Raw genomic sequence first — 13,233 nt, 5'->3', positions numbered from 1 at the left:
TACTGTCAGATAATCAACACAATTCCTTATTGTCGGGTGATGTATATACAAATGTACTTCAATAAAATAAGTTAATAACTACAAAAAGCTTCTTTATACGGACAGAATCCTGACACTCAGTACTTTATACGGACAGAATCCTGATACACACTGTTTTATACGGACAGAATCCTGACACTCACTGCTTTATACGGACAGAACCCTGACACGCACTGCTTTATACTGACAGTATCCTGACACTCACTGCTTTATACGGACAGCACCCTGACACTCATTTCTTTATAAGGGTAGAATCCTGACACTCTCTGCTTCTTCAACGCGTATTCCAACAGAACCATCCAGAAAGAAATGGATATATGGATCCTCGATACAAATGAATCTCCCAGGAACGACGCTGGTCCAATGGAAATAAGGAAAGGGGTTGTCAAAATCCAAATAGAAAGCCACGTATATTTCGACGCCATCTTTGTCCTGTTTGAAAAAAATATATAAAAGATAAATAAGAATTCGGTTAAGGATATATGAAATATTTCCAAACTCCAAAACGTATTTAAGATGTCGTTATAAAATGGCGCTAGAACTATTTCTCTTCCTATTTGGAACTCGGGTCGTCTGAAACCATATCTCATAAAATTCCAAGTTATTTACACAGTGTCCAAATATATACTTTAAACTCAAGAGACAAATTATTATTATTTTATCTCTAAAATCATCAGTACTTCAATTATTTTTAATCTATAACATTTGTTAGTAGTCCAACAGTTCTAGCCATATACACATAGCACTGCGTATAAAACAACCCACAGAAGAACTAAATCACGACACAGTCCGATGATACATGGTACGTAAGTCTCCCTAATTTACATTTCCGGTATATCTACCAGGACTCTCAATAAAATTGCTGTTTACATAGAATGATGATTACTATTAGTAATTTTCATTATTCTAAGTAACACAAATAAAAACAAAACTCTGACAGCCATAAATTATAAAGTTTTTTTCGTTGGTTACATGGTTGTATAGTGCATTTCCACAGACATTTCAACAAAACGCTAACGCGTTATGTATATTACCTGTAAAAAATACAGTTAACGCACCAGTAAACAACAGGAAAGAAGAATTATTCCGTAAGTAATAAAACAGAAAGAGAAGATATAGATGTCATGCCAAATTGTACCATCAGATACCAACTCTTTGATATTCCTGTGGGAAATGTAACGCCCACCTTACCGAAAGTATGGAAAACGGAAAGAATTAATATAGTAGAAAACGGGCTAAATTGTAACGGTCTTATTGTACATAATGACCCTTAATTATCCATAAGAACAGATATATATTGAGACAGGTAAAATCACACCTGTCATTGACACACACACACAAATGTAATAGCACCTTTGGTTTAGACCAATTGTCAATTTTGACCCAAATTTCGACTTTGACCCTGTTAATATCATAAAGAAAATGTTGAGAGTTTGAAAATTATACGGGCCAGTTATTAATGAATTTTGTAAACTGGACATCAGCAGAAGTTTTGAATCAGTATATGTCACCATTAACCTAGTGACAGCGCCATGGTTAAACCCTTTGTTTGTGTTCGGGACTTGTTTATGCATTCCACTTGTTATTACAAGTATTAGTGGAAGTTATTGCAATAGCTGTACAAGAGCACCCCTTACTGTAAGAACAAAGATTACACCTCCTTAGTCGATGATCCCTCGGGCTAAACATCACGAAGCTACCTGGGTTTTCAAAGGATAGCGGACATACAGACGGACGGACATAACACAGGCTGAGGTACCTATAAGTTCTAAACGGTAGGTACAATTCTGTGTGAAAGGTATATTACCTCAACATAGATACAGTGGCGCATCCGGTAATGATGGAATCTGGAAATAAATGCAACAAAGACCCTGTTTGTTCCACTAGGTCGCATTCCAAGAAATTCCTGTGGTATGTCGTTAATGTCATCCAAAATTCTGCAGAAAGGAAAATGAAATCTCGCAATGACCTTCGCTTTATCCAAGAAGCCAGGTACCGGTGTCGCTCTGTAGTTCAACTGGTCAGGTTCGTCGACCCCGACAAAAAAAGGATTGGCAAAGCCCATCATTGGACTAAATCCAGTTGCACCAGGTGACATCATTCTGAATATATTATCAATGTTTGGCGGAAGTGTTGGCGGAAACGGTGCAACTACCTTACAGGCCTGTTTGTGTTTAGGCCAATCCTGACGTTGACAGCTCCTGGAACAGTAATTGGTCTGTTTACATCGAGAGCAGGTTTTGACGTCGTTTCCGGTTTTGCTGCAAACCACACATACTTTGTTGGGAGCAACGGATGTAGTGCTTTCATTCGCTCCGTCTTCAGATGATTTCTCGTGTTGTTTTGCATCCCTCTTACAGGATTTCTTATGTAGAGTTTTCCAATCTCTCTTTTGACATTCCTTGGAGCAATAGTAAACCTTCATACAACCAGTACACCTGCGCAGGGAGGCATTCTGCGCGCCACAATGTGCACACTGTTCAACCATTCTCCTAGAACACAAATAACGTTTCTGTGAAAACTGCGCTCATCTACCAATGCTATGAGAAGTATATGAAATGCAAGATAATTTTAGATAGACACAAACGTTTGCATATTGTCAAATACATCATCTGATCTGCATATACTTCATTTTTTGTAATTCTACTGCCAATGCCACAATATGTATAAGTTCAGAATAAACTGCGCACATCTAAGCATTAAACTTCGTTCAGCTGGCATTCATGGGCATATGATGACAACAGGATAATTTCCCCACTCCTGTTGCCATTCATATGTCCAAGCCTGAATGCTAACTAAAAGCAATCCAATGCTTGTGTCTATTATTTTCATTCTCTATCTTGTTGTAATGATGGAGATGTTAACGACCACGATTTGCTTACCGTGCTATGCAGTTATCAGTTCGTGAACTGGCAATACACGACTGACTTTGGTAAGGTTACAACACATCAATGCCAGGCAATGGTAGATATAGGAAATTCAATACCATAAATATCATAGAAAAATTGTATTTTTGTATCTGAAGTTAATATCAAAATACATATTTTACAAAATTAGTACAAAAGAAACACAAGGGAATTTAACCTTTTAATGCAAAAATTAGAATTCGATACAATAGAGTCATATCATGAATAAAACTTATCCATACAGCTGTATTTTCGCTCTAAGACTCGTCAGTGACGGGGTTTAAATGTTAAACCTATGAGGCGATTGAGGAAAATTCAAAGTGATCCGAAGGTCGGAAGATAGGGAGGTGCACTGGACCCGTAATTAGATAAATTTCATAATTTCCATATATCGGACGATTATTTCAGAAGAACAAACACATGTGTATTTCCTAACTCTGCCACAATTCGAATGAATTGAAATGTGGAATGAAAGTTACGGTAAACCTCAGAGACTAAAACTCCTTCAGCAGTGTCTGCTACCTGCAGTCTCGAAGACTACAAAGTAAGAATTAAGATAAAGTAGGGCCAAGTAATCAATTAAACTGTTCATACTAGAGATTCGTCCTTCTAGGACTCTTCAGTGATGCTAAGGACCTAAATTCTGAAATCTGAATGGCGACTGAGGATAATCAAAATTGATCGAAATGAATGTAAATATTGAGATGGGAATATGCACTAGTCTAGCCCCATTATACAGTTATTTTGTTATTTTAATATATCTGATAATTTGAGAAGAATGTGCATATTACAACCCGCGCCACTATTCAATGAATTAAAACGTGGTGTGTTTTAATTCGTTCCATCAGCTATGTAGTTGTAGGGCCACACACACTTGGTATTACTCCCAGACATACAAAGTATGTATGTAGAGGTAAGTGTGTTAATATATTCTCTATATATGTCGGATAACAATTAACAGAAGGCTACAATAACCTTTTTATATTTACTGATATTTATAGCGATTCCGCAGATTTGGATATAAATATAGTAACAGCTTGATGTAGATCCCGATATTCTCACACAGAATCCCTTTTTTGTAGACAATCAACACTACTGGAAAATTTCTTAGTCATTTAGTAAAATAGCAAGTAAAACTGAGATAAAATTTCCCTTGTTTTACCCCGAAAATACAATTGAACATTCCCATGTCTTATACAAGATTTGGTGGAAGTGCATATAAATTTAAAACGACTTCCGGGTTTCATTACTTTTGTGAACATTCTCCATGATACGAATCTCCAACCCGAATCAAACGCCTTTCTGACAACTATGAATGATCAAAGCATTTTTCCATGTGAAAAATAAACAGAAGTTACGGCATCATAGAATGAATCTGTGATAGAATGATATTCCCCGAAAGAAGCCTGAACTTAAAAAATTGAGATCCTCAGCCGTCTTGTTTAATCTGTTATTAAGTATTGATGTTAAAACTTTACCAAGACATGAAAGCAGACCTAATGCCCTATAATTACCAAAATATCCTGGATCACCTTTACATTTATATATAGGTTTAACAAGGCCGATCCTTTAAATTTGAAATAATCAAACAGTGAATTTTTCAACTATTCATTCAGGATTCCATCAAAACCTGAAGTCGTGTAGCTACTAAAATGAAAGTAAACAAATTGTTTACTAATTTAGTAATCTCAAATTCCGTTATCTTCCATTTCCAGGAGCAACTTCAATGGCATAGATTTCATAAGAGTTACTTCCCTTGCCATGCTGTAAAACTTGAGTTGCCGTCTGTCCTGTATCATTGCCTTCAATTTCGTTAACAACGTTGTAGAGTGCACATGGACTTGTCACTAATTTCCAATCCGCTGTCCATATATACAACAGATAATGTAAGCTCAAGAAGACATTGTGTATCGTCCAAATATGTAAGTCGCCCGAAGCGAGACAACAGACTCGAAAACGTTACCGAAACTGATATTTTGTCTACCTGATATCTCCTTATATATAATACATATGTATGGACCAATGACTGGGAATGGCTACAAGGTATAAGCACTCATTGGCTCATCAAAACACATCATCATATATTGCTTCATGTACATGTACAATGGGGTCTCCGTCACGGGTACCGGACAGTGTTCAGTTTTAGGGTGTAACCCTGGCACGTGTACCGGCAGTGTTCAGTTTTAGGATGTAATCCCTGTCGCGGGTACCGGTCAGTGTTCTGTTTTAGGGTGTAATTCCTGTCACGGGTACCGGTCAGTGTTCAGTTTTAGGGTGTAATCCCTGTCACGTGTACCAATCAGTGTTCAGTTTTAGGTAGCTATCCCTGTCACGTGTACCAGTCAGTGTTCTGTTTTAGGGATGTAAAATCTGTCACGAGTGCCGGTCAGTGTTTAGTTTTAGGGTGTAATCCCAGTCACGGGTACCGGTCTGTGTTCAGTTTTAGGGTGTAATCCCTGTCACGTGTACCGGTCAGTGTTCAGTTTTAGAGATGTAATCCCTATCACGGGTACCGGTCAGTGTTCAGTTTTAGGTTGTAATCCCTGTCACGTGTACCGGTCAGTGTTCTGTTTAGGGATGTAATCTCTGTCATGAGTACCGGTCAGTGTTCAGTTTTAGGGTGTAATCCCTGTCAGGGGTACCGGTCAGTGTTCTGTTTAGAGATGTAATCTCTGTCACGGGTACCGATCAGTGTTCAGTTTTAGGGTGTAATCCCTGTCACGGGTGCCAATCAGTGTTCAGTTTTCGGGATGTAATTCCTGTCACGTGTACCGGTCACTTGTTCAGTTTTAGGGTGTAATCCCTGTCACGGGTACCGGTCAGTGTTCAGTTTTAGGGTGTAATCCCTGTCACGGGTGCCGGTCAGTGTTCAGTTTTAAGGATGAAATCTCTGTCACGTGTACCGGTCAGTGTTCAGTTTTAAGGATGTAATCTCTGTCACGAGTGCCGGTCAGTGTTCAGTTTTAGGATGTAATCTCTGTCATGAGTACCGGTCACTTGTTCAGTTTTAGGGTGTAATCCCTGTCACGTGTACCGGTCAGTGTTCAGTTTTAGAGATGTAATCCCTATCACGGGTACCGGTCACTTGTTCAGTTTTAGGGTGTAATCCCTGTCACGTGTACCGGTCAGTGTTCTGTTTAGGGATGTAATCTCTGTCATGAGTACCGGTCAGTGTTCAGTTTTAGGGTGTAATCCCTGTCAGGGGTACCGGTCAGTGTTCTGTTTAGAGATGTAATCTCTGTCACGGGTACCGATCAGTGTTCAGTTTTAGGGTGTAATCCCTGTCACGGGTGCCGGTCAGTGTTCAGTTTTAAGGATGAAATCTCTGTCACGTGTACCGGTCATTGTTCAGTTTTAAGGATGTAATCTCTGTCACGAATGCCGGTCAGTGTTCAGTTTTAGGATGTAATCTCTGTCATGAGTACCGGTCACTTGTTCAGTTTTAGGGTGTAATCCCTGTCATGGGTACCGGTCAGTGCTCTGTTTTAGGGTGTAATCTCTGTCACGGGTGCTGGTCAGTGTTCAGTTTTAAGGATGTAATCTCTGTCACGAGTACCGGTCAGTGTTCAGTTTTAAGGATGTAATCTCTGTCACGTGTACCGGTCAGTGTTCAGTTTTAAGGATGTAATCCCTGTAACGGGTGCCTGTCATTGTTCAGTTTTAAGGATGTAATCTCTGTCACGAGTGCCGGTCAGTGTTCAGTTTTAGGATGTAATCCCTGTCAGGTGTACCGGTCAGTGTTCAGTTTTAGGGATGTAATCCCTGTCACGGGTATGGGTCAGTGTTCAGTTTTAAGGGTGTACTCCCTGTCATGGGTACCGGTCAGTGTTCTGTTTTAGGGATGTAATCCCTGTCACGTGTACCGGTCAGTGTTCAGCTTTAGGGATGTAACCCCCGTCACGGGTACCGGTCAGTGTTCTGTTTTAGGGATGTAATCCCTGTCACGGCTACCGGTCAGTGTTCTGTTTTAGGGATGTAAACCCCGTCAAGGGTACCGGTCAATGTTCTGTTTTAGGGTGTAATCCCTGTCACGTGTACCGGTCAGTGTTCAGCTTTAGGGTGTAATCCATATCACGGGTACCAATCAGTGTTCAGTTTTCGGGATGTAATTCCTGTCACGTGTACTGGTCAGTGTTCAGTTTTAGGTGGTTATCCTCGCCATATGAACCAACCAGTGATAGATTTTAGGGACATAATCTTCCATCTTATTGGAAACCTTTAAGCGTTGCCATGATAGTTATACAATAGTTAATTTTAACACAGTTCGTTAATGAACGTAATCCCCACCAAACGACATATAAATGACAGACTTTATACAAGGTGATAACGACTGTCTCGTCTACCAAGGGGATAGTATACGGTATATATATACTGGAGATAAGATTATGAATTTTGATTAAACACGAGACCAGCCAAAGGCTCGGAAATCAACACTCTGTACACAACTCTTACTATCGTCCCACTAAATATCTACACTCTGTATACAACTCTTACTATCGTCCCACTAAATATATACACTCTGTATACAACTCTTACTATCGTCCCACTAAATATATACACTCTGTATACAACTCTTACTATCGTCCCACTAAATATATACACTCTGTATACAACTCTTACTATCGTCCCACTAAATATATACACTCTGTATACAACTCTTACTATCGTCCCACTAAATATATACACTCTGTATACAACTCTTACTATCGTCCCACTAAATATCTACACTCTGTATACAACACTTACAATCGTCCCACTAAATATCTACACTCTGTACACAACTCTTACTATCGTCCCACTAAATATCTACACTCTGTACACAACTCTTACTATCGTCCCACTAAATATCTACACTCTGTACACAACTCTTACTATCGTCCCACTAAATATATACACTCTGTATACAACTCTTACTCTTACTATCGTCCCACTAAATATCTACACTCTGTACACAACTCTTACTATCGTCCCACTAAATATCTACACTCTGTACACAACTCTTACTATCGTCCCACTAAATATCTACACTCTGTACACAACTCTTACTATCGTCCCACTAAATATCTACACTCTGTACACAACTCTTACTATCGTCCCACTAAATATCTACACTCTGTACACAACTATATACATATACACTCTGTATACAACTCTTACTAAATATCTACACTCTGTATACAACTTTACTATCGTCCCACTAAATATCTACACTCTGTACACAACTCTGTACACAACTCTTATCGTCCCACTAAATATCTACACTCTGTACACAACTCTTACTATCGTCCCACTAAATATCTACACTCTGTACACAACTCTTACTATCGTCCCACTAAATATCTACACTCTGTACACAACTCTTACTATCGTCCCACTAAATATCTACACTCTGTACACAACTCTTACTATCGTCCCACTAAATATCTACACTCTGTACACAACTCTTACTATCGTCCCACTAAATATCTACACTCTGTACAAATACACTCTGTATACAACACTTACTCGTCCCACTACTATCGTCCCAAAATATCTACACTCTGTACACAACTCTTACTATCGTCCCACTAAATATCTACACTCTGTACACAACTCTTACTATCGTCCCACTAAATATCTACACTCTGTACACAACTCTTACTATCGTCCCACTAAATATCTACACTCTGTACACAACTCTTACTATCGTCCCACTAAATATCTACACTCTGTACACAACTCTTACTATCGTCCCACTAAATATCTACACTCTGTATACAACTCTTACTATCGTCCCACTAAATATCTACACTCTGTATACAACTCTTACTATCGTCCCACTAAATATCTACACTCTGTATACAACTCTTACTATCGTCCCACTAAATATCTACACTCTGTATACAACTCTTACTATCGTCCCACTAAATATCTACACTCTGTATACAACACTTACAATCGTCCCACTAAATATCTACACTCTGTATACAACTCTTACTATCGTCCCACTAAATATCTACACTCTGTACACAACTCTTACTATCGTCCCACTAAATATCTACACTCTGTATACAACACTTACAATCGTCCCACTAAATATCTACACTCTGTATACAACACTTACAATCGTCCCACTAAATATCTACACTCTGTATACAACTCTTACTATCGTCCCACTAAATATCTACACTCTGTATACAACTCTTACTATCGTCCCACTAAATATCTACACTCTGTATACAACTCTTACTATCGTCCCACTAAATATCTACACTCTGTATACAACTCGTACTATCGTCCTACTAAATATCTACACTCTGTATACAACTCTTACTATCGTCCCACTAAATATCTACACTCTGTATACAACTCTTACTATCGTCCCACTAAATATCTACACTCTGTATACAACTCTTACTATCGTCCCACTAAATATCTACACTCTGTACTAAATATCTACACTCTGTACTCTTACTATCGTCCCACTAAATATCTACACTCTGTACACAACTCTTACTATCGTCCCACTAAATATCTACACTCTGTATACAACTCTTACTATCGTCCCACTAAATATCTACACTCTGTACACAACTCTTACTATCGTCCCACTAAATATCTACACTCTGTACACAACTCTTACTATCGTCCCACTAAATATCTACACTCTGTATACAACTCGTACTATCGTCCTACTAAATATCTACACTCTGTATACAACTCGTACTATCGTCCTACTAAATATCTACACTCTGTATACAACTCTTACTATCGTCCCACTAAATATCTACACTCTGTACACAACACTTACTATCGTCCCACTAAATATCTTGACTATTGCAATACTATCACAATAGTTTTCTTTTCTTCATTGTTTTCTGAAATGTTTTCTAACTCAGCACTAAAGCATTTGAATGTATCTGAATGCACAATTCAGTAAATGCTAAAATGATATTTATAATTTTCATACAACCATGTTGGTGGAAGATAGCCTTACCTGTGTTGTATGATAGCTCTCTAGATCGAGACCGGACAACGTCTTTTGACCCAAAGCAATAGAGAAACTAAAAGTTCGAATTATAAGTATAAATACTTTCTGATTTCAAAAAGCAGTATCGATGAGCTGTACATGAGATGGAACCATTTTCAGATTTGGTTTTCAGAAACGAAACCGAAAACGAAAACGAAAATAAACTGCTTCTGCTCAGCAACAATAGTTATATCAGCCCAAACAGCAGAGCAATGGGACAACTCGTCACATCATGAGAAAATATACAACATAAATGTTACCAGCTAAAGAAATCAAAATGGTCACATTTTCTCGAAAACATTGTACGAGTTATCTCCCCTCGTGCATGTCACTGCCAGATAATGTTGGCATACAACAGATGGAAGTGTAAAATTTCAAAAGCGACTTTTACTTTAGATTTCGTGCTGAAGAAATGAGGAAATCGTCCATTGGTCAATAAAATAAGCCTAATACAAAGATATTTGTGTATATCGCCAACCGACGAGTTTTCTAAATAGTTATTTTCGGGGTTGAAACATGGTGACCTCGACTGAAACTTCTTTTAATAGTTCATGATAGTGATTTTAACATTATAGTCAGCAGTGACTAACTACAAGTCTTAGTAGTATGTCCACAAACAGATGATACATAATTAATTTTTCATGCATGCATTCATTTACTTTTGAAAACTAAAATTCACAAAATTTATCAACATTACAAATCGCAAATCACAAGACGTCCCAGGGATCTTGGCGTCCAGCATTGTATGATCTGGGTTTTTAAAGTTGGATCTTTTCCCTTATTTCCTCTGTTTACATACTCTTAATTATATACAAATATTTATTAACATATAAATTAAGCATATGGCAAACCAATAGAAATGAGTACAACTTCAAGAAAAAAAACACACACAAAAATCCAAGATGGCTACCTATGGGCCATTTTGTTTTTGCAAACAGTCCCAAATTGGACAATGCAAAATAAAGGAATTTTAGACTGATCTACCCAGTACCTCTTTTTTTTCTTTTTTTTAAGAGTTCGAGTCCATTTTATTCATTTTTTATAACACAAAACATTTATTCATGATCATATTGACAGACTGCCAAGGGCCTTTGGGTCAGCCTTCTTAAACAAATTGTGTCCCCTCTCGGGGGGAGGGGGGGAGGGGCTCTCGCGCACCGCTTCACACATTCATCCTCCAAATATTTTACTATGTAGTTACAAAATAATTGTCAACTATAATCATTGTTGATAAATACAATAGATACAAATACTATATACAGACCTAGCCATCACTAGATACACAACTACCAACACTCAATGTATAGAATACATACACTCACTGATGCTATTTTCTCTTAACACAGGTATGGATTGACACACATATACACTGGCCTACACTTGTTCACACAAGCACAGATCCACACACCAACATATGCACTAATCACACGTTATATATTAATATGGTGCATATACTCCTTTAAGGGAAAAAACATACAATCTGGGCCTGTATAATCAAACTATAGTTTAACCATATGTAGAGCTGGTACCTGCATCTTACACACACTAACAGGTCATGCACACATGCAGATTCTCAAACTCATACACACACACATACATCACATTGAATGTTATATGTCCTCTTACATTTCTTACTCACTAAGGAAAGAGTCCAGCCACGACAAAATCTTTAGAGTTGGTAAATTACATGGTAAATATAAAAAGACTGTACTTAACAATATTCTATTATCTGTCCCCTACTGGTTCGTGTCTCAGAGCATTGACAAAAGTGAGCTTGTTCGTTCCAAAGTTTTTTTTCTGAATCTGGTTTTACATGCAGTAAAAGTAGGAACAATATCATTGATTCTACAGTAATGGATGAAGTATTTAAGTATTAAAAGAAAAAGATTCAAGATATCGCTAAAATTAGCATTTCCAAAAATTACGTCTGTACATTGTAGAACACCTACCTTAACGGGTTCATGTTTTATACTGTTTACAAAAAGCTTGTATATGAATTTTTGGTCTTTCAGATCTAACATTTTCTGAGCAATATCTTTTTTGATTGGAGTAATTGTTTCACCATTCACACAAGCAATTCTATATTCATTTTTCCAATTTCTATTAATTTTCTGAAAAGTTACATGGTATTCAATAAAATTTAAATGCACCACATGCCTGAGCTCTTCCCAGGTTTGGTTAATCCATTTATAAATAAATCGTTAACCCTGTGCAGACCAAAATTTCTCCATGGGATACAGTGGTTTACAAGATAGGTTAAATCTAATGCTAAACATTCTTCAAGAGAATTTGGTGGACATTTTAATTCTGCTAAAGATAATAACACATAACACCAAAATTTGTTTTTTGTATTTTTTGCTTTCTCCCTCAACTTTCCTGCATCCAAACGAAAGAGCACCTCAGGATCTATTTTCAATATGAGATTTAAAAAAGATTTCCAGCCACTATCTACATCTGAATAGTATCTCTTAGTTCATCTAACTTTCATATATTTACTAAAAGCTAAAATGTATGTCATGTTTAGGCCATCTTCATCATATAATGCTACCAAAGTTTCCCTTTTAATTTTCTCTGTATTTGAATTCCAGATAAATCTATAGGAGATTCTATTCGAATAATAGTTAAATTTCGAACTACCCAAAGCCTTAACATTTTTTCAACCTGATTCAAAGTATGTTCATAATTAATTTCTTCCATCCCATCCAGATTCAAGGAGAATGTGATACTTAGAAGTCTAAAATTTTCAGTTGACCATGTTAGGTTTAGGTCTGGACAAATGATTTCGTCTGAGAATTTCTTATTGCCTATTCAATAAAGTCGGGACTTTGCTAAGTTTACTTTTAAACCAGATATCATAGAAAAATCTTCAAGTATGTGTACAGCTTCGTATAGTGATTCACTTTTACCATCTAACAGGAGATATGTATCATCTGCGTATTGTCCTAGTAATACCTTTTTGTCAACAATTGTAAGAGCCCCAATCCTTTGGTTAGACTTTATCATTAAAGAAAGTAGCTCAACCACAATAACAAAGATGTACGGAGATATCCGGTCGCCTTGACGACAGCCTCTTCCCAATTTGAAGAAATGAGAAAGATTACCATTCTTGATAAGACAGCTTTTAGAGTTAAAGTAAAAAAAAAGAGTTAACCATTTACAAACAGATGAACCAAAATTGAAACTTTCTAAAGCTTTGTCTAAAAAATCCCATTCAACCGAGTCAAAGTCCTTTTCAAAATCAAGATACAATAAACCATGTTTGTTGTTTTCCTCTAAGAA

At 37.4% G+C, this 13,233-nt stretch overlaps 1 protein-coding gene across 1 annotated transcript; it reads right to left on the bottom strand.

The window, feature by feature from the left end:
- Positions 1-279: 279 nt before the first annotated feature.
- On the bottom strand, positions 280-11,917 carry LOC132560337 (uncharacterized). Its single transcript, XM_060225010.1, has 3 exons — positions 11,904-11,917; positions 1,847-2,531; positions 280-471 (listed from the first exon to the last, which is right to left on the bottom strand). The coding sequence occupies exons 1-3, from the start codon at positions 11,915-11,917 to the stop codon at positions 280-282; spliced, it is 891 nt and encodes a 296-aa protein (XP_060080993.1).
- Between the last annotated feature and the right edge of the window lie 1,316 nt (positions 11,918-13,233).

Source organism: Ylistrum balloti, unplaced genomic scaffold (genome assembly GCF_031769215.1).
Source record: "Ylistrum balloti isolate Yb309-2 unplaced genomic scaffold, AGI_CSIRO_Ybal_v1 Utg371048, whole genome shotgun sequence".
Lineage (NCBI taxonomy): Eukaryota > Metazoa > Mollusca > Bivalvia > Pectinida > Pectinidae > Ylistrum > Ylistrum balloti.
The sequence above is the reverse complement of the archived record's forward strand: the minus strand, read 5'-3'. Positions and strand labels throughout refer to the sequence as shown.